The sequence below is a fragment of the Nerophis ophidion genome, linkage group LG09 (genome assembly GCF_033978795.1).
Source record: "Nerophis ophidion isolate RoL-2023_Sa linkage group LG09, RoL_Noph_v1.0, whole genome shotgun sequence".
Classification (NCBI taxonomy): Eukaryota; Metazoa; Chordata; class Actinopteri; order Syngnathiformes; family Syngnathidae; genus Nerophis; species Nerophis ophidion.
This window is the reverse complement of record NC_084619.1, coordinates 42,206,245-42,228,994: the sequence shown is the minus strand read 5'-3', so window position 1 is coordinate 42,228,994 and position 22,750 is coordinate 42,206,245. Positions and strand designations below refer to the sequence as shown.

The following is a 22,750-nucleotide window of genomic DNA, read 5'->3' as shown; positions in this document are numbered from 1 at the left end:
ACAACTTAAAATCAGGCTTAGCAGTGTGTATGGCTTCCACATCTATATATGCACTCAACAGAGCTATTTAACTGTCAGGCCAGTGGCCAGAGAATTGCAAAAGATTGAGTTTGGTTTCAGTTCAGTCCAACACTTGTGAAGGACTTTCACATTTTCGCAGCAAATTATATAAAATAAAATCACTGAAATGCTCCTGTCGTACCGAGGAACTTGAACCATCACAGTGGCAGATCCTTGCATTGACATGTCAACCCCCTAAATGCCAGCGTTCACTGCAGTGGACACACGTATTTTACATAAAAATTTTTTTGACACAAGAGTCCTATATTCTTTTTTGAAATGTGTAACTCTGGCAAATACTAATAACAACTGTTAACTCCCAAGGACATGTAGCTCTGAAATTATAATTGAAGGGAGAAAGCCGGCCCCCAATCCTTTGGTTTCTAGACCTGTGACCCCCTAGAACAATTTAGTTGAATAGCCCTGCCTACATCATCTGGGCATCTTGATTGAATGACTGCTAAAATGAGGCTCTTCTGTGACATTTTCTTGTATATCTGAATTAAAGAATCAGTTGCAACCTGGATGGTCTGTGGTGACGTAGTCGGCCAGTTCTCGGGCCTTACAGAACCAGAGTTGCGTGGATTTCTGCCCAAAAATAGATGTACGTTTGAATCGAGAGAACAGCATTAGCAAGCGAAAATTTGGATGTCTTCAAGTGTTCGCACGCACAAATAAAGCACATTTCTTTATTACATCCCAATCAACTTGCAATTGGCCGCAGGAGGTTGCTTAACACACCCAGACCACACCCAGGCAAGGCCCCTTCCTTATAAGCGAGCAAATCATATTGAAAGTAGTCATGTGACTGAGAACTGCAAGCCCTCTCCAATCACAAGTCAGTAGGAGGTGCTTCTTTCTCGTGCTTGAAGCTAACGACAGGGGGTTGAAATACTGAAATGCTGTGTGCTGCGAAAACCCCAGACAGCCTGAAATAAAACAAGAAATGGTTGGGTACCAGGAGTAAAACGAGGTAGTTCCTGCAACTACCTAGGCGGGTGTCCCCTTCCTCCTTCACAAATTATATTGTGTAACTAACAACAAAATGTGTTCATGCAATAGCCTGCCACACCTGGAGATTAGTTTCATGTGAAAATTATGTAATGTGGTTTGATGCAATCTTTTAAGTTTAAACATGCCACCGCTATCAAAACGATACGAAAGACTTTGACTGTCGTTTGTTTATTACATTTATTATAACAAAACAGGAGAACTTCTTGCGGTAGTAGCCGTACGTAAAACAGTCGGCCCCGGCCCTCCACCAGCACCCAGTCTGGGGTTCCGCCACAGCAGCTGCTGTCTGCTTGACTGGCCAGGCTGGCGCTGGAGTCTCAAAACACATTGTGACAGCAATAGGTGGCAAATTGATTGTCTCCGTACTGTACATTAATAAACGTCCTCACAAATATTAATATGAGTATGAAGCGTTAAATGCATTGGGAGGCAGGGTAGGTTGTTAATCGTTCATATGTCTTTGATGTGCACATCAATCAACCTGAAGATTAAAAGTTGGTACATTTTTTATGTGACCTGTTACTCAGCATCACCTTTGTATGTCGCTTAAGTATCCACATCATATAGAAATGTACGGACGGCAGCTATGGAGGCATTGCACATTTCCACGTCAACGTGAGTGTTAATACATCTCGTCTTTGCTCCGAAAAAAAGTGTACAACAGGTTTTTGTGTGCAAGCTTGTTACAGGATGGTCCTTGTGTTCTCTGCCATATGCTTGAGGCACTAGACTATTCCGTGCTTTAAACACATTTGTCCCAATACCAATATTTTGGTACCAGTACCAAAATGTATTTAAGTATTGAGACTTTTTGATACTTTTCTAAATAAAGGGGACCACAATAAATGGCATTATTGGCTTTATTTGAACAAAAAATCTTACAGTACATTGAACATACATTTCTTATTGCAATTGAAGAACAATTTTGGCCTTACATAAAATATTAACTCCTCTCTGAGCTGCTACCTTACCGTGGTAGAGGAGTTTGCGTGTCCCAATGATCCTAGGAGCTATGTTGTCTGGGGGCTTTCATGTCCCCCTGGTAGGGTCTCCCAAGACAAACAGGTCCTAGGTGAGTGATCAGACAAAGAGCAGCTCAAAGACTTCTATGGAATTACAACAAAATGAACTCAGATTTCCCTCGCCCGGACGCGGGTCACCGGGGCCCCGCTCTGGAGCCAGGCCCGGAGTTGGGGCACGATGGCGAGCGCCTGGTGGCCGGGCCTGTCCCCATGGGGCCCGGCCGGGCACAGCCCGAAGCGGCAACGTGGGTCATCCCTCCAATGGGCTCACCACTCATAGGAGGGGCCATAGAGGTCGGGTGCATTGTGAGCTGGGCGGCAGCCGAAGGCAGGGCACTTGGCGGTCCGATCCTCGGCTACAGAAGCTAGCTCTTGGGACATGGAACGTCACCTCACTGGGGGGGAAGGAGCCTGAGCTAGTCCGCGAGGTAGAGAAGTTCCGGCTGGATATAGTCGGACTCACCTCGACGCACAGCAAGGGCTCTGGAACCAGTTCTCTCGAGAGGGACTGGACCCTCTTCCACTCTGGCGTTGCCGGCAGTGAGAGGCGACGGGCTGGGGTGGCAATTCTCATTGCCCCCTGGCTCAAAGCCTGCACGTTTGAGTTCAACCCAGTGGACGAGAGGGTAGCTTCCCTTCGCCTTCGGGTGGGGGGACGGGTCCTGACTGTTTGTGCTTACGCACCAAACAGCAGTTCAGAATACCCACCCTTTTTGGGCACACTCGAGGGAGTACTGGAAAGTGCTCCCCCAGGTGATTCCCTTGTCCTACTGGGGGACTTCAACGCTCATGTTGGCAACGACAGTGAAACCTGGAGAGGCGTGATTGGGAAGAATGGTCGCCCGGATCTAAACCCGAGTGGTGTTTTGTTATTGGACTTTTGTGCTCGTCACGGATTGTCCATAACAAACACCATGTTCAAACATAAGGGTGTCCATATGTGCACTTGGCACCAGGACACCCTAGGCCGCAGTTCAATGATCGACTTTGTAGTTGTGTCATCGGATTTGCGGCCTTATGTTTTGGACACTCGGGTGAAGAGAGGGGCGGAGCTTTCTACCGATCACCACCTGGTGGTGAGTTGGCTGCGATGGTGATGGAGGATGCCGGACAGACCTGGCAGGCCCAAACGCATTGTGAGGGTCTGCTGGGAACGTCTGGCAGAGGCTCCTGTCAGAGAGAGTTTCAATTCACACCTCCGGGAGAACTTTGAACATGTCACGAGGGAGGTGCGGGACATTGAGTCCGAGTGGACCATGTTCCGAACCTCTATTGTCGAGGCGGCTGATTGGAGCTGTGGCCGCAAGGTTGTTGGTGCCTGTCGTGGCGGTAATCCCAGAACCCGTTGGTGGACACCAGCAGTGAGGGATGCCGTCAAGCTGAAGAAGGAGTCCTATCGGGTTCTTTTGGCTCATAGGACTCCGGAGGCAGTGGACGGGTACCGACGGGCCAAGCGGTGTGCAGCTTTAGCGGTCGCGGAGGCAAAAACTCGGACATGGGAAGAGTTCGGGGAAGCCATGGAAAACGACTTCCGGACGGCTTCGAAGCGATTCTGGACCACCATACGCCGCCTCAGGAAGGGGAAGCAGTGCACTATCAACACCGTGTATGGTGCGGATGGTGTTCTGCTGACTTCGACTGTGGATGTTGTGGATCGGTGGAGGGAATACTTCGAAGACCTCCTCAATCCCACCAACACGTCTTCCTTTGAGGAAGCGGTGCCTGGGGAAGCTGCAGTGGACTCTCCTATTTCTGGGGCTGAGGTCGCTGAGGTAGTTAAAAAGCTCCTTGGCGGCAAGGCCCCGGGGGTGGATGAGATCCGCCCGGAGTTCCTTAAGGCTCTGGATGCTGTGGGGCTGTCTTGGTTGACAAGACTCTGCAGCATCGCGTGGACATCGGGGGTGGTACCTCTGGATTGGCAGACCGGCGTGGTGGTCCCTCTCTTTAAGAAGGGGGACCGGAGGGTGTGTTCCAACTATCGTGGGATCACACTCCTCAGCCTTCCCGGTAAGGTTTATTCAGGTGTACTGGAGAGGAGGCTTCGCCGGATAGTCGAACCTCGGATTCAGGAGGAACAGTGTGGTTTTCGTCCTGGTCGTGGAACTGTGGACCAGCTCTATACTCTCGGCAGGGTTCTTGAGGGTGCATGGGAGTTTGCCCAACCAGTCTACATGTGCTTTGTGGACTTGGAGAAGGCATTCGACCGTGTCCCTCGGGGAGTCCTGTGGGGAGTGCTCAGAGAGTATGGGGTACCGGACTGTCTTATTGTGGCAGTCCGCTCCCTGTACGATCAGTGTCAGAGCTTGGTCCGCATTGCTGGCAGTAAGTCGGACACGTTTCCAGTGAGGGTTGGACTCCGCCAAGGCTGTCCTTTGTCACCGATTCTGTTCATAACTTTTATGGACAGAATTTCTAGGCGCAGCCAAGGCGTTGAGGGGATCCGGTTTGGTGGCCACGGGATTAGGTCTCTGCTTTTTGCAGATGATGTAGTCCTGATGGCTTCATCTGACCGGGATCTTCAGCTCTCACTGGATCGGTTCGCAGCCGAGTGTGAAGCGACCGGAATGAGAATCAGCACCTCCAAGTCCGAGTCCATGGTTCTCGCCCGGAAAAGGGTGGAGTGCCATCTCCGGGTTGGGGAGGAGACCCTGCCCCAAGTGGAGGAGTTCAAGTACCTAGGAGTCTTGTTCACGAGTGGGGGAAGAGTGGATCGTGAGATCGACAGGCGGATCGGTGCGGCGTCTTCAGTAATGCGGACGTTGTATCGATCCGTTGTGGTGAAGAAGGAGCTGAGCCGGAAGGCAAAGCTCTCAATTTACCGGTCGATCTACGTTCCCATCCTCACCTATGGTCATGAGCTTTGGGTCATGACCGAAAGGATAAGATCACGGGTACAAGCGACCGAAATGAGTTTCCTCCGCCGGGTGGCGGGGCTCTCCCTTAGAGATAGGGTGAGAAGCTCTGCCATCCGGGAGGAACTCAAAGTAAAGCCGCTGCTCCTTCACATCGAGAGGAGCCAGATGAGGTGGTTCGGGCATCTGGTCAGGATGCCACCCGAACGCCTCCCTAGGGAGGTGTTTAGGGCACGTCCAGCTGGTAGGAGGCCACGGGGAAGACCCAGGACACGTTGGGAAGACTGTGTCTCCCGGCTGGCCTGGGAACGCCTCGGGATCCCCCGGGAAGAGCTAGACGAAGTGACTGGAGATAGGGAAGTCTGGGCTTCCCTGCTTAGGCTGCTGCCCCCGCGACCCGACCTCGGATAAGCGGAAGATGATGGATGGATGGATGGATAAAATATTAAACACACTAGACAATTTGTCTTTTTTTAGTAAGTAAGCTCCTTATTTGACTGCTGACGTGTTCAGTAACGTATAGTGTTGTTTGTCATTCTATTATTTTGTCATAATTATGAGGGACAAGCGGTAGGAAATGTATTATGAATCTTGTTGTTCATTTACTGTTAAAATCTGGTTATTTCCTTTTTTAAAATTTTCTGTCTACACTTTTTTTAAAGTGTAATAAACACTGACCGTATTTTTCAGACTATAAGTCGCAGTTTTTTTTCATAGTTTGGCCGGTGGTGCGACTTATACTCAGGAGCGACTTATGTGTGAAATTATTAACACACTACCGTGAAATATCAAATAATATTATTTAGTTCATTCACGTAAGAGACTAGACGTATAAGATTTCATCGGATTGAGCGATTAGGAGTGACAGATTGTTTGGTAAACTTATAGCATTTTCTATATGTTATAGTTATTTGAATTACTCTTACCATAATATGTTACGTTAACATACCAGACAGGTTCTCAGTTGGTCATTAATGCATCATATAATGTAAACTTATTCAACCTGTTGTTCGCTATTCTTTATTTATTTTAAATTGCCTTTCAAATGTCTATTCTTGGTGTTAGGTTTTATCAAATACATTTCTCCAAAAAATGTGACTTATACTCCGGTGCGACTTATATGTTTTTTTTCCTTTTATATTATGCATTTTGGGCAGGTGCGATTTATACTCCGGAACGATTAATAATCCGAAAATACGGTAATCTTCTGTGGTTTGGATGCTTTACATAAATTTTGGATGATGCCACAAATGTGGGTATGGATCTGATACCAACATACATTGGTCTTATTCAAAGTCCTCGTGTCCATAGATGTTTATTTTAAGTTATTAAACATACATTTTTTTAAAGGAAAAAAAGACTTTGTGGTGATAAAAATATCAATGTAACCTTAGTAGTATCGACTAGATCCGCTCTTGCACTTGGTATCATTACAGTGGATGTCAGATGTAGATCCACCCCTGGCATTTGTTTACATTGAGGAACACCAGCTTGTTAGCAGTGAGCTATTGTATCCTCCTACGGTGTGTAGTGAAGCATGTTTAGCTATTCCTTGTCTTGCAGGGATGAAACTTGCAAGAAACGTACTTTGTCGCCGCAGAGGCGAGGATTAGTGTTTTAGAAGTAACTAAAACACTGCCAACCACGGGTGGACGTTAGTCGCTAGGTAGCTAGCCGTGTTTTAAAGCACCTCTTGCTTAGCGGTGTTTCAGTGTTAGCTTCACCTTTATGGTTAGTTTTTAAGCCAAAATGCGTCCATTCTTCCGTTTCTGTCTGCACACAGTCTGCTTTTAATTACTCTGTGCATTTGCGTTGCCGAACATGCTCTTCTGTTGGGGGAACAAAAAGGGAACCGGTATTTTTTTAGAGGAAGTACAGTACCGTTTATGATTCATTAGTACTGCGGTACTTAATTAGTATCAGTATGCTGTACAACCCAATTCAAACTTATGTCTGTCAGTAGACTTGGTAAGACAGTAATAAAAACTACAATATGACACTTTGACACACTGTCAAAGTGGACGCACATAAATAAAGCCCACAAAATGGCGCATCCTGAATAGACGGTCAGAAAGCGGCTTAAAGATGGTCTGTAAAACATAATCTATGCCAAATTTTGAACAAAGAACCACCATTGCAAGTTATCCAAACCACAAGGAAATATTTTAATTTTACAAAAAATATCTTATGGCCCCTTTTAAACAAACAGTATGTAAATAAGGCTTTCATTTCCAAAGGAAACTTGATATAAAAATAAAGTATAAGTCATAGAATAACATTTAACAAAGAGCTAACTAATAATGAAAATTATGAAACTATATACAGTATACTATATATAAGTTAAATAAATCAATCAATCAATGTTTACTTATATAGCCCCAAATCACGAGTATCTCAAAGGGCTGCACAAGCCATGACATCCTGGGCTCATATCCCACATCAGGGCAAGGAAAAACTCAACCCAATGGGTCAATGAGAAATCTTGGAGGGTGCCGCAGATGTGGGGACGAGTGAATCTAGCATAATATTGTGAGAGTCCAGTCCATAGTGAATCTAACGTAATAATGAGAGTCCAGTTTGTATTATGCCCTACAAAATTACATGTTACTGGAACATACTCAGGGTTTCCCCTGAATATAACTGAATGTGGCACGTTCCCACACCATTTTTGTTCCGCCACACCTTTAAAGTAAGGTTTTTTTGTTGGTTTTTTTGACTTGAAAACAAATTAAAGTAATATAAAATATTGTAGGCCCCAGAAGAAATCACACAAAGCCTGACGCTATTTTGTTACTTTTATTTCCATTCTTTTGATAACAAATAACGTCACAATTGTAACAGGTTTTACCTCCCATGAAAACACACCACTTCCTCATTCTCCGCCAATCAACTCTCCGGCATGGACAGTGTGTTAGTAAAAATGTGAAAAACTAACAACAAATACAAACCATACGAACATAAAACATTATCATTAGCTGGTCATTACTGTATGAATTGATGTACATCTATTATTTGCGCACTATTGAGAAAACGTGACCACTGAAAAAAGACCGAAAAACGCGCTACTGATACCAAATGTGAACAAAACTCACGTCATTGTCTGGAGATTTGTCAGCATAAAAATCACAAAGTAGATGTGATTGTTTTTATATATTGCAGATATACATGCGTGAACAGCTATCTACAAAACGTGGAAATACAAACCCCGTTTCCATATGAGTTGGGAAATTTTGTTAGATGTAAATATAAATGGAATACATTTTCAACCCATATTCAGTTGAATATACTTCAAAGACAACATACTTGAAGTTCAAACTGGTAAGCACTTTTTTTTGCAAATAATCATTAACTTTAGAATTTGATGCCAGCAACACGTGACAAAGAAGTTGGGAAAGGTGGCAATAAATACTGATAAAGTTGAGGAATTCTCATCAAACACTTATTTGGAACATCCCACAGGTGTGCAGGCTAATTGGGAACAGGTGGGTTCCCTCATTGGGTATAAAAGCAGTTTCCGTGAAATGTTCAGTCATTCACAAACAAGGATTGGGAAACGGTCACCACTTTGTGAACAAATGCGTGAGCAAATTGTCAAACAATTTAAGAACAACATGTATCAACGGGCTATTGCAAGAAATTTTGGAATTTCACCATCTACGGTCCGTAATACCATCAAAAGGTTCAGAGAATCTGGAGAAATCACTAAACGGAAGCGATGATATAACGGACCTTCGTCCCCTCAGGCGGTACTGCATCAAAAAGCGACATCAGTGTGTAAAGGATATCAGGAACACTTCATAAAACCACTGTCAGTAACTACAGTTTGTCGCTACATCCGTAAGTGCAAGTTAAAACTACTATGCAAAGCCAAAGCCATTTATCAACGACACCCAGAAACGCCGCCGGCCTCGCTGGGCCCGAGCTCAGCTAAGATGGACTGATGCAAAGTGGAAAAGTGTTTTGTGGTCTGACGAGTCCACATTTCAAATTGTTTTTTGGAAACGGTGAACGTCGTGTTCTCCGGACCAAAGAGGAAAAGAACCATCAGGACGGTTGTAGGTGCAAAGTTGAAAAGCCAGCATCTGTGATGGTATGGGGGTGTATTAGTGCCCAAGGCATTGGTAACTTACACATCTGTGAAGGCAGCATTATTGCTGATAGGTGCATACAGGTTTTGAAGCTACATATGTTGCCATCCAAGCAATGTTATCATGGATGACCTTGCTTATTTCAGCAAGACAATACGAAGTCACTTGTTACAACAGCGTGGCTTCATAATAAAAGAGTGCGGGTACTAGACTGGCTTGCCTGTAGTCCAGACCTGTCTCCCATTGAAAATGTGTGGCGCATTATGAAGCCTAAAATACCACAACGGACTGTTGAACAACTTAAGCTGTACATAAAACAATAATGGGAGAGAATTCCACCTGCAAAGCTTAAAAAATGTGTCTCCTTAGTTCCCAAAGGTTTATTGGGTGGTGTTAAAGGCCTACTGAAATGAGATTTTCTTATTTAAACGGGGATAGCAGGTCCATTCTATGTGTCATACGCGATATTGCCATATTTTTGCTGAAAGGATTTAGTAGAGAACATTGACAATAAAGTTCGCAACTTTTGGTCGCTAATAAAAAAAGCCTTGCCTTTACCGCAAGTCGCAGACGATGACGTCACCCGTGTGAGGGCTCCTCACATCCTCACATTGTTTGTAATGGGAGCCTCCAACAAAAAGAGCTATTCGCACCGAGAAAACGACAATTTCCCCATTAATTTGAGCAAGGATGAAAGATTTGTGGCTGAGAATATTGATAGTGAAGGACTAGAAAATAAATAAATAAATAAAGTTAAAAAAAAAAGGCGATTGCATTGTGAGCGATTCAGATGTTTTTAGACACATTTACTAGGATAATTCTGGGAAATCCCTTATCTTTCTATTGTGTTGCTAGTGTTTTAGTGAGATTATATAGTACCTGATAGTCGGGGGGTGTGTCCACGGGTGTCTTGACGCCTGTCTCTGAGGGAATTAGTCACGGCAGCAGCAGCACGACAGAAGTTCCGCTGATCTCCGGTAAAAAAAAGTTTATGAGTTTGAACATCAAATTTCTTGTCTTTGTAGTGCATTCAATTGAATATGGGTTGAAAAGGATTTGCAAATCATTGTATTTCGTTTATATTTACATCTAACACAATTTCCCAACTCATATGGAAACGGGGTTTGTAATAAGAGGACTCTAGCGGCTTTTAAAAAGAGAAAGTCCAACTAGAGCAACAGTGCGAAGTCCGACGTCATGCTCACTTCAACTTCTTTAGTCTTGGACATCGAAGGACAGAAGTAGAGTTTTTAAACACAAGTACAATCTATAATAATAATACCAGAAGAAGATGCTAGATTTGTTGCTCGTTTTTAATTTGAAAATGTCATTAAAAGTCTGTAAACGCTTGAAAAAATCTAAATAAAAAGTACCTTTTTCAAAAAGCAATTGAAAATATGGCAAATGATCAAAGATATCTTAATACTAAATTAATAAAAAACAAATTTGTTTTAAATGTACGCACACATTTTTTAGCCTTTTTGAAGACAATCAAATCATCATTGCGAATTATGCAAATTATACTGTAATTGTGACCACTCCCCCACCGCCACAAATATCTTGGCAGTGTAGGAGAAACCCTGCATACTTCTTAAACCCTTGTTAGACCTACTAAGTGGCCTAGTGGTTAGAGTGTCCGCCCTGAGATCGGTAGGTTGTGAGTTTATATCCCGGCCGAGTCATACCAAAGACTATAAAAATGGGACCCATTACTGCTTGGCACTCAGCATTAAGGGTTGGAATTGGGGGTTGAATCACCATAAATGATTTCCGGGCGCGGCACCGCTGCTGCCCACTGCTCCCCTCACCCCCGTAGGGGGTGATCAAGGGTGATGGGTCAAATGCAGAGAAAAATTTCGCCACATCTAGTATGTGTGTGACAATCATTGGTACTTTAAATTTAACTTTAAATGTTGGGGCAATGCATTTTAGCATATGGATGACATTTTAAAGAACACTAATCACTTTTTCTAAACATTTATTTTGTTTTAGAAAAAGACAGTTAATTATTTTTTTAACTGATCATTTTTGTCTTATTTATGATATTTCTCCCTCACTTTTTTTCCAGGGTTTGAGTCAGAGTGCTCACAAAAGGTTGAGATTCTTGCCTGGCATCATCTATGTTGATGGTACTACTAAATCTAACTTGTACCAGCGTGCAAAGATGAGACTGAACATGTTTGTGTTTCTATTTGTTCCCAGAGGGTGGTGCTTTGGGTCAGTCTATGGAGGAGAGACTGCTAACCGTGGCAAAGATGGAGGATATGTTTAAAGCCACGGGATTCCCCTGTCACATCCTGCCTCTGGAACAGGTAGCAGACTATTACAGCATTATATATTTGCTAAGGCTGTCAAACGATTAAACTATTTAGTAGCGATTAATGTATGTTCATAGTTAACTCAAAATTGATCGTGATTATCGCAGATAAATATAATTTGTCGTCGTTAATAAGTGTACCCTAGACAGATAACGTTAATGCTTTTATTACGTATTTGTAACTGGAAAATTAGTTTGCTTTTAATAAATGTTGTTAAACATCAATCAATCAATCAATGTTTATTTATATAGCCCCAAATCACAAATGTCTCAAAGGACTGCACAAATCATTACGACTACGACATCCTCGGAAGAACCCACAAAACATGATGCTCTTTTTTCAATAGCTCAACACAAAAAGGACATAAACACATCGATTCAGTGTGTTTTTTTGTTTTTAGAAAAGTATTTACTTTTTAACCGGCCGTCAGGTGAGACAAATCCATAAATTATCTGCACTGTTTTATAAGCCGCAGGATTCAAAGCCTAGGAAAAAAGTAGCGGCCTTACTTTGTTGTCGTCAGCTATTCTGGTGTCTTTTTTTTTATATTGCTAGGAAAACAAATAACACATCTTTGAACATAACTTTTTTGTATTGAGGTATAGTTTTTTTTGAGACACTCGTGATTTAGGGCTATATAAGTCAACCTTGATTGATTGATTGATTTTACATCTCTTATTTAATGTTTATATATATATATATATATATCCATCTTCTTATGCTAATCCGAGGTCGGGTCGCGGGGGCAGCAGCCTAAGCAGGGAATATATATATATATATATATATATATATACATATATATATATATATATATATTTGCAGCGTGTATATAAAATATTGAAAGAGGGTTTGGAAGTTGTTTTAGAAGGCTACAATGGTGACTCTCTTTAGGCACATTTTACAAGAGTTTTTCTTGTAGAATCTTAAAAAAAGACGTGCATTGTTGTCTGCCGTAATGATTGTGAACGATAGGCAAAATTCTAAAAAAAAAAAAAAAAAGTGCAGTTCCCCTTTAAGTGTTGTATGTGCAAACAACTGCTTTAAACAAGATTTTTCTCTGCGGTTGTATTCTCCTCTTTTGTTGAGAAGAATTGTTGTACATCCTTGGGTAGTAGGTTAAGGTTTGTTTTGTGCATAATTTTGGCTGTTTGTAATTCAGGCAGCCATTTTGAATATTTCAATCTGAACGTCCCCGGTAATTTCCGTAGATTGACGTCACTGGAGTATCACTTCTGCACTCTTACCTGAGTGTCGGATCAGTCATACTGGAAATATGCAAAAATTTGCGATAGATGTGCTGTCTATCATTCACAATCCTCATATAAAACATGAACATGTGTGTTTGTTCTTCTTTTTTTATGCATTCAGAATCATAAATAAATAAAAAGTCTGCTAACAATGTCGTCAATGGGAGCTCACTATTTTGCCACGAAACCCTTTAAATAACCATCCAAAACTTGCCAACACTTTATATCAGTGGTCCCCAACCACTGATCCGTGATGTATTAGCTACCGGGCCGCACAATAGCAATAATTCATTTATAAACTACAACATTTCCTCCAACTTAACTTTCACCTTTTCCACTAAACAGACCAATAAGCTTGTTAATACTCAATTACAACTAAGTTGGTATAGTACATGCGACAATTAATGGACATATGAAATGTTAATGTGCCAGATTGCAGCCAAAGGCTAATTTGTTGCTGTTTTTATCTGCCACATGTAGAAAGCCGGTCCGTGAAAATAATGCATACATTAAAACGGTCCCTGTTGGAAAAAAGGTTGGGGAACTCAGCTCTATATACGGTACATATCGTGACTTGAATATTGACCAAATATTAGCAATGTTGTTATTATAAGCGCTAAGGCAGACTGACTATCCTTTAGCAGCAGATTGATAACACACAGCAAAGTAGCCCTCTGCTGTCTTTTCTGTGAGCCAGCAACAATGTCTTGCTGCTCCTGCATCATCGTCAGTTATTCTACATTATAAATCATGCCTCTCACCTGGATGTTAGGAGGATTTAGCCATAACTTTCCAAGTCTTTCATCTGTGACATTCAACTCATGCCCGTAGATGGAGACAAACACACAACCGAAGACAGTGTCTGCAGGGAGACTTTTCCTTGTTAACCCTTTGCGTGAATCATGATACATTTTTCATATAAATGGGAAGATATGAACATCCTATCAGTCATCAATAAAGTAAAAGCAGACATTGTACAGTAAGCTATCCTTTTACTGTTTGTAGTTTGAATTTGAAAGTACACTGCCTGGTGGAGCTCAGGCAGGGCTATGTCCATAAATATTTCTGTCTCGGTAGCATGTAGCAGAGCTCTAATATAGAGATCAGTCGATGAAATCCGGTGTCTTCAACCACTGAGAAAGGCTAACTCATCACATGTATTCACAGCCTTTGCTCAAATCGTTGTTGATGCACATTTGGCAGCAATTACATCCTCAAGTCTTTTTGAACACGATGCTACAAGCTTGGCACAGCTATCTTCGGGCTTTTGCCCATTCCTCTTTGTAGGACCTTTCAAACTCCATCAGGTTGGATGTGAATCACTGTTTTTTATCCGGAATGTCTGTACATTGCTGAAATCATTTTAGTCCAGTCAGGGAGGTGACCAAGAACCCGATGGTAACTCTGTCAGAGGTACAGCATTCCTCCTGAAGAGAGGAGAACCTTCCAGAAAGACAACCATCTCTGCAGCAATCCACCAACAAAGCCTGTATAGTATCGTGGCCAGACGGAAGCACCTGAGAGACTCTTCAGACCATGAGAAACAAAATTCTCTGGTCTGATTAGGCAAAGATTGAACTCTTTGGCCTGAATGACAGGCATCATGTTTGGAGGAAACCTGGCAAAGCTCATCATCAGGCCAAGACCATCCCTACAGTGAAGCATGATGGTAGCAGCATCATGATGTGGGGATGTTTTTCAGCGATGGAAAGTAATCAGGGTAAAGGGAAAATGAATGCAACAATGTACAGGGAAATCCTGGATTAAAACCAACACATCTCATCCAACCGAAACGAGGTTGAGAGGTGTTGCAAAGAGGAATGGGCAAAACCTGCCCAAAGATAGGTGTGCCATGCTTGTGGCATTGTATTTAAACGGACTTGAGGCTGTAATTGCTGCCAAAGCTGCATCAACAATGTATTGAGCGAATGCTGTAAATATTTATCTACATGTGATTAAGAATTTTGGGACAAATTAATTTATTCAATTTCGGAATAAGGCTGTAACATAATGTGAATACTTTCCGGATACACTGTATTTTTGTTTAGCATAATTGGATAATCTTCTCACTTTTCAGGTTCTTGACATCACCAGTTCAGTCTTGGGTCCGTCTTCACCACAACCAGCTAGCGCTTACAAAGCAGCTGTGGATCACTTCATCCGTAATGATGTCAGCACCAATGTAACATCTGACAAGGAGGTTGGGACATCACAGCCGTATGTTCTGGAGTCCAAAACACACTCCTTACGTCAGCTGATGGACTCTGCTAAGACTCTGACTGCCAGAGAAGATCTAATTAGCTTGTTAAGGTATGTTGTATATGCAGTAACATCCCAGATTATTTATTTTGCTATTCTTCACTCAAGAACTATTTACATAGTTCTTGAGTGTGTGAATGTATGTGTGAATGGGCGAATGTGGAAATACTGACAAAGCGCTTTGGGCTCCTTAAAAGGGGGTAGAAAAGCGCTATACAAGTACAACCCATTTACCATTTACATTTCCACACCACTGAAAAAATCTAATTGTAAAAAGTAGTATTGTAATCACCAAGTAAAAGCAGCTACCAGTGCCATTACACAAGTCAGTCATGGACAATATGATGCAATGGAATAGCACTTGGGATATGCTGCCATGTACAGTAGCAGCAAAGTTTATCTAATTATAATGTATTTTTATCATTTGTAATTTTAGTTTAAATTTGAAAAATAAGTTCAGTAGTTAAAAGTACATGCTTGGGTCAAAGTTCTAAAACACTGCATTCTTTTAAGTCATTTTTGTCATTGACATTTTCTTAAAGGCAATGTCATTTTATCGTCACCCCTTGTAAATCCTGGCGTCTGTCAGCCAATTTGCCACAAATATTTTTCCAATGGCAAAGCACAGCATTAAACATTTCGTTATTTGTAGCACCAGCATGCATAGTTTTTATGCTCCCACGGAAAATGCAGTAAAATGATCGACTAATATCAACTACTGTAGCGTAATTGTAAATTGTGTTTCTTTACAGACAACGTGTTCTGGTGCACACGGCTCGTTGTGAAGGATACAGTAAAGTGATGTTGGGAGACAGCTGCACCAGACTGGCTGTTAAACTTCTTAGTAGTATATCACAGGGCAGAGGAGCACACCTCGCTCAAGACACGGTATGTACATCTTTTTATTTAATTTTAGATATGAATAATTATAAATTATTATATTTTATCAGGGTTTCTCAGACTGTCGCTATGGTGACATCATATCAGTGAGGCCAATGAGGGACTACAATGCTAAAGAAATCGCCTACTATAACCATATGTTTCATGTGCCTTCCATCTTTACACCAAACCTGCACACTAAGGTAAGCTCCTTTAATAATGATAATACAAATAATAATAATAATAATTATTATTATAATGTTATTAAAAAATAAAAAATATTCTGTTTAAGGCAAACGGTGAAAGCAAGGACTAGGAATTACAACAATATAGTGCATCCATCCATCCATCCAATTTTCCCGTCGCTTTTCCGAGTCCGGGTCGCGGGGGCAGCAGTTTAAGCAGAGATGCCCAGACTTACCTGTCCCTGGCCACCTCCTCTAGTTCCACATGGGGGACATCGAGGCCTTCCCAGGCCACCTTTGAGACATAGTCTTGCCAACGTGTCCTAGGTCTGCCCCGAGGCATCCTCCCGGCAGGACAATCATAATGTGAAGTGAAGTGAAGTGAATTATATTTATATAGCGCTTTTTCTCTAGTGACTCAAAGCGCTTTACATAGTGAAACCCAATATCTAAGTTACATTTAAACCAGTGTGGTTGGCACTGGGAGCAGGTGGGTAAAGTGTCTTGCCGAAGGACACAACGGCAGTGACTAGGATGGCGGAAGCGGGAATCGAACCTGCAACCCTCAAGTTGCTGGCACGGACACTCTACCAACCGAGCTATGCCGCCCAATTATTTTTTATCAATCACGATTATTAATCAGGATTATTTACTCTTAATTAAAAACTTGACTTTCATTTCAAAATGAAACTAGAAAAATAATTACTTAATAATAGAAGAAAATGTACAAAAGACAAAGGGCTAACTAAAATAAATATGCCATTGCAGAGGGTAGGGGTGTAACGGTACACAAAAATTTCGGTTCGGTACATACCTCGGTTCAGAGGTCACGGTTCGGTTCATTTTCGGTACAGTAGATAACAACAAAATATAAATTTTTTGGTTATTTATTTACCAAATTTGTAAACAATGGCATAACATACATATACACACAGGGTCCATTGCCAGGGTTAATACATATATGACAAATATAAAATAAAAACTAAATAAGATAAGGTTCAGAATGGTTTCTTAACAAAACGTTTCTACATATAAAGTGCTTTTTATGATTGATTGATTGATTGATTGAGACTTTTATTGGTAGATTGCACAGCACAGTACCTATTCCGTACATTTGACCACTAAATGCTAACACCCCAATAAGTTTTTCACCTTGTTTAAGTCGGGGTCCACGTTCATCAACACTGCCCGCTGTTTTTTGTAGACATTTTCCATACATATTGATGTTAAAGATTTCTTTTTTTGTGAAGAAATGTTTAGAATGAAGTTGATGAATCCGGATGGATCTCTATTACAATCCCCAAAGAGGGCACATTTTAAGTTGATGATTACTTCTATGTGTAGAAATCTTTATTTATAATTGAATCACTTGTTTATTTTTCAACAAGTTTTTAGTTACTTTTATATATTTCTTTCCAAATAGTTCAAGAAAGACCACTACAAATGAGCAACATTTTGCACTGTTATACAATTTAATAAATCAGAAACTGATAACATAGTGCTGTATTTTACTTCTTTATCTCTTTTTTTCAACCAAAAATTATTTGCTCTGATTAGGGGGTACTTGAATTAAAAAAATGTTCACAGGGGGTACATCACTGAAAAAAGGTTGACAACCACTGTGTTATGAGGGTAGCGTATGTCTGTGTGTGGCACTTTAATATGTGACAGCATGTGACGTCATAGTGGGCAAGCGAACCTAAGGAGGTAGCGTAGCGTGAGTGCGGGGAGTGACTGGTGTTTTGTTGGATTGGCTGTGTGCTAGACCTCAATAAAGCCACGATTTGCAATTAATTGCCGGATTCTTGATTTACCCTGGATTCCGGAGCTGTGGAGACCCACTGCGGGTAGAGTGAAGGGTTGTGCGCGCAAGGGAGACGTTAAGGGAGCCAGAAGCAGGAAAGGTGCAACACATGTCTGACGTGTTGTCAAAAGCAGCTGCTGAACAATCTTAGCAAACCTCCGTCCTCCATTGTTGTATTGCGCAGCCAAAGTGTTCCCAAACGGGAGATCTTAACGAGGCAGGAAAGTCTTCTAGTTCTGGCTTTTACATGTTGTCCTAGCCTGCTAGCTGCTAGCGTGTCTACTTGTTCAGTACACAACCGAACCGAAACCCCCATACCGAAACGGTTCAATACAAATACATGTACCGTTACACCCCAAGCAGAGTGCGATCCTAAAGTGTAAACAAGTGAAAAAATAAGATCATGCAAAGGAACACATTCATTGTACTGCTCACAATATACATAGAACATATGTCTCGTTATGTTGGCATGTCTTTAAGAAATGGATGGATACGGGTCCCTTGGTGCACGGTTGATGTTACGGTCGTCTGTAGTTTGGTCACCCTTGGTTTTGTAGCTGTTTGTTGGGGTTTTGCCACGGTAGCGGACGGCCCGCTCCATTAGCAACCAGCTTTACAGCGCGGGCATACGATGGCGGTTAAAAAAAGAGGTGTTGTTAATGCTTAATGTGTCTTCGCAACTCAATCATTTGTTTGGATGTGCACACAAATACATCTTCACCGTGCAATTTGTTCTGGTAACTGTTGGTTCATCCACACTGGAGCATTTCCAGGTTTTGATAAACCAGTGGGAGTGCCTTCAGAACAGCAAGGCATGCGCTCGTGTTACGAGATTAAATGTGTGCCTGTTAGTACCATGCGGGTAAGTCTGCGCTAGAGGAGGGCACCGATGCGATAATGCATTTATTTTTCGTTATATTTCCTGGCTACTGGCTGATCTACCTTTTAACCTCTGTTGTCACTCACTCTTACTCGCTTTCACATGAGTCCACTCACTGTCTATCGGTCGCCCCTTCCTGACTGTTGATTGTGAACATGCTTGTGGAGCCTGTTTTTTATTGTTAACATTGCAGACGATCACCCTTATTTAATTATAGCTGCCAAAATCTTGGTCACGATTAAAATTTGATTTATTGTGCAGCACTGCGTCTGTCTATCTTTATGGAAATAATTTCTCAGCGCAGTCAGGGTGTGGAGGGTCTCCAGTTTGGTTGCCAGAAAATTGCATCTCTGCTTTTTGCAGATGATGTAGTCTTGATGGCTTCATCAGATTGGCACCTTCAGCGTTCACTAGAGCAGTGTGCAGCAGAGTGTGAAGCTGCTGGGATGAGGATTAGTACCTCCAAATCTGAGGCCATGGTTCTCAGTCGGAAAAGGGTGAACTTCACCCCTCGGTTTGGGAGTGAAGCTCTCCCTCACGTGGAGAAGTTAAAGTATCTTGGGCTCTTGTTTGCGAGTGAGGGAACGACAACATAAAACTTTAAAAAATGTCTACAATGTGCAACGAGTTGCACTTTGGAAAACCCTGTTTTACAAATTTCACTGGAAAGGCAAAGCGGTCCCAAAAGTTTAAGAATGTTGTTAAGGGTTTGAATTTACCTTTGCACCATCGGAAACAATGCCTCCTGTTAGCTTAAAGGCTGGTGGATACTCTTGCGTCACATAGCTTGCGTTCCCTCTGACAGCATCCGGTTTGTTACATATTTTTTCCTTGGGCGGTGTCACCAGACTTTTAATTCTCTTCCAAAACAATATGGGGCAGTGTCTGCTGAAGGAGCAACCAAAGCTGTCTACTAAATATTTACTTCTTGTGAAAAGTGGTGACAATAGCAAAATCTCCATCTTTATCTATACTGGAACTAGTCCTCAGAAACTTTCAATGAGCGGTCTACTTATAAACCAGAAAAAAATATGTTCCAAAGATTGACTATGCAACTTCTGATTAAGTTCCGGCAGAGGACAGGGGAATATGCTTTGCGATTGGCCGTTTGGGACATGGAATAAAAGAGCGATATGTAATTGAAAATAAATAAAAAAAACTGTCAAATAACTATTGTAGGTTAATGACATGCTGGCAAAAATGTGTATGGTCATGTGGTACTGATGTTCAGAGTTCTCATGTCTCGTTTTACAAACTTGCTCCAAACGAGACATTAAACTGGAATTGAAACATTGTCAGCACAAGATTCGCAATAAAAGTTAAAAAGAGTGTCATACTGTGTGACTCCTCCGAGACACAACAATACAATTAGCTGAAAAACGACATTCAGTAATTATATTGAAAGCGCACCAAGATATAAAGTACACAGTATCAGTTTTCATGTAAATTTTTAGTCACTGTTGCTTTATTTCATACAAACCCCGTTTCCATATGAGTTGGGAAATTGTGTTAGATGTAAATATAAACGGAATACAATGATTTGGAAATTTTTTTCAACCCATATTCAGTTGAATATGCTACAAAGACAACATATTTGATGTTCAAACTTATATAATTTTTTTTGGGGTTAGGGGGGGAAATAATCATTAACTTTAGAATTTGATGCCAGCAACACGTGACAAACAAGTTGGGAAAGGTGGCAATAAATACTGATAAAGTTGAGCAATGCTCATCAAACAGTTATATGGAAGATCCCACAAGTGTGCAGGCTAATTGGGAACAGGTGGGTGCCATGATTGGGTATGAAAACAGCTTCCGAAAAAATGTTCAGTCTTTCACAAGAAAGGATGGGGCGAGGTACACCCCTTTTGTCCAAGACTGTGTAAGCAAATAGTCAAACAGTTTAAGAACAACGTTTCTCAGAGTGCAATTGCAAGAAATTTACGGATTTCAACATCTACGGTCCATAATATCATCAAAAGGTTCAAAGAATCTGGAGAAATCCCTCCATGTAAGCGGCCTGGCCAAAAACCAACATTAAATGTTCGTGACCTTCGATCCCTCAGATGGCACCTTATCAAAAACCGGATTCAATCTCTAAAGGATATCACCACATGGGCTCAGGAACACTTCAGAAAACCACTGTCACTAAATACAGTTCGTCGCTACATCTGTAAGTTAAAGCTCTACTATGCAAAGCGAAAGCCATTTATCAACATCCAGAAACGCCGCAGGCTTCTCTGGGCCCGAGATCATCTAAGATGGACTGATACAAAGTGGAAAAGTGTTCTGTGGTCTGACGAGTCCACATTTCAAATTGTTTTTGGAAATATTCGATATCGTGTCATCCAGACCGTTATCGACGCAAAGTTAAAAAACCAGCATCTGTGATGGTATGTGGGTGAATTAGTGCCCAAGGCATGGGTGAGGTACATACAGGTTTTGGAACAACATATGCTGCTATCTAAACGCCGTCTTTTTCATGGACGCCCCTGCTTATTTCAGCAAGACAATGCCAAGCCACATTCAGCACGTGTTACAACAGTGTGGCTTCGTAAAAGAAGAGTGTGGGTACTTTCCTGGCCCGCCTGCTGTCCAGACCTGTCTCCCATCGAAAATGTGTGGCGCATTATGAAGCATAAAATACAACAGCGGAGACCCCGGACTGTTGAACGACTGAAGCTCTACATAAAACAAGAATGGGAAAGAATTCCACTTTCAAAGCTTCAACAATTAGTTTTCTCAGTTCCTAGACGTTTATTGAGTGTTGTTAAAAGAAAAGGTAATGTAACACTGTGGGGAACATGCCCTTTCCCAACTACTTTGGCACGTGTCTCAGCAATGAAATTCTGAGTTAGTTATTATTTGCAAAAAAAAATACTGTTTATGAGTTTGAACATCAAATATCTTGTCTTTGTAGTGCATTCAATTGAATATGGGTTGAAAATGATTTGCAAATCATTGTATTCCGTTTATATTTACATCTAACACAACTTCCCAACTCATATGGAAACAGGGTTTGTAATTCAATCTGCTTTCCGTTGGCCACGCCTGGGACCCGTAACACCTGTGCGCCCTATGTATGAAACTAGACCTAAATGGACCGGCTCATCGGCATTGCGCCTCATAATCTATGAATCGAAAAATATGGGAGGTATGAAAATAGAAGAAACAGTATTATTTGTCAAATCAGACACATTTAATGCATGAAAAGTACCGTCAAATGCGACAATGTCAGACAAGCCAGCACAAATCGTCAATGTTTACTTAAAAACTAAGAAAAATAAGATTTATATCTCTGTCATTTGTGTCCAAAAAAATGTTTACATTTCAGCCTAAAGAAATTCCACTTCCAACAATAGAAAACATGTTACAGTAAATTGTAGATGATTTTTATGTTGCACACACACACACACACACACACACACACACACACACAATCACCACCTACAGTTGTGTTCCAAGAAATATTAAAAAATAGCTACTAAATAACCCTTTTGTGGGTTCTTCCGAGGATGTTGTAGTCGTAATGATTTGTGCAGTCCTTTGAGACATTTGTGATTTGGGGCTATATAAATAAACATTGATTGATTGATTGATTGAAATCAGAATTTACTCACAAGTTACTCAAAACTTGAGTAGTTTTTCACGGAATGTATTAAGTCTTACTCAAGTAATTATTTGAATGACTACTTAACTTTTTTTGAGTCGTAGTACTGTAAAGTAACTGTACTTAAATACAGTTTTTGGCTTCTTGACCCACCTCTGGAACACACTTACCCTTTTGCCTACCAGTTGCCTTAACACAGCCAAGCAACATCGGGGCTAATTTATTATTTGGTTTTCGACTCCAAAATGGATTGCACATTTACATCTACAGTATGCAACTTTTCACCTTAAAGGTGTCCTGTTATGCAAAACCGACTTTTCTTACCTGTTAGTACCTGTTTTTGTATGTTTGGGATCCCCATAACTCTCAAAATGTCAAATCAAACCATGGAGGCATGAAAGAGGTATTTATAAAACAAGCTTGCCGTTTTACAAACTTGCTCCAAACGAGACTTACTTGGGTGACCTATTTTGCCTTAGTTTCCTCAAAGTGCATTGCGCGAGTCCGCCATTTGTTTTTCAGTTGTAGTCCA

General features: G+C 41.5%; 1 protein-coding gene across 1 annotated transcript in view; it reads left to right on the top strand.

The window, feature by feature from the left end:
- The window catches only part of ctu2 (cytosolic thiouridylase subunit 2 homolog (S. pombe)), a 70,043-nt gene that overhangs the window by 9,529 nt on the left and 37,764 nt on the right, over window positions 1-22,750 (top strand). Inside the window, exons 5-9 of the mRNA XM_061911000.1 lie at window positions 11,105-11,165; window positions 11,239-11,348; window positions 14,679-14,911; window positions 15,613-15,748; window positions 15,811-15,942. Of these exons, the coding sequence (XP_061766984.1) occupies window positions 11,105-11,165; window positions 11,239-11,348; window positions 14,679-14,911; window positions 15,613-15,748; window positions 15,811-15,942 (672 nt within the window). The remainder of the gene's footprint in view (window positions 1-11,104; window positions 11,166-11,238; window positions 11,349-14,678; window positions 14,912-15,612; window positions 15,749-15,810; window positions 15,943-22,750) is intronic.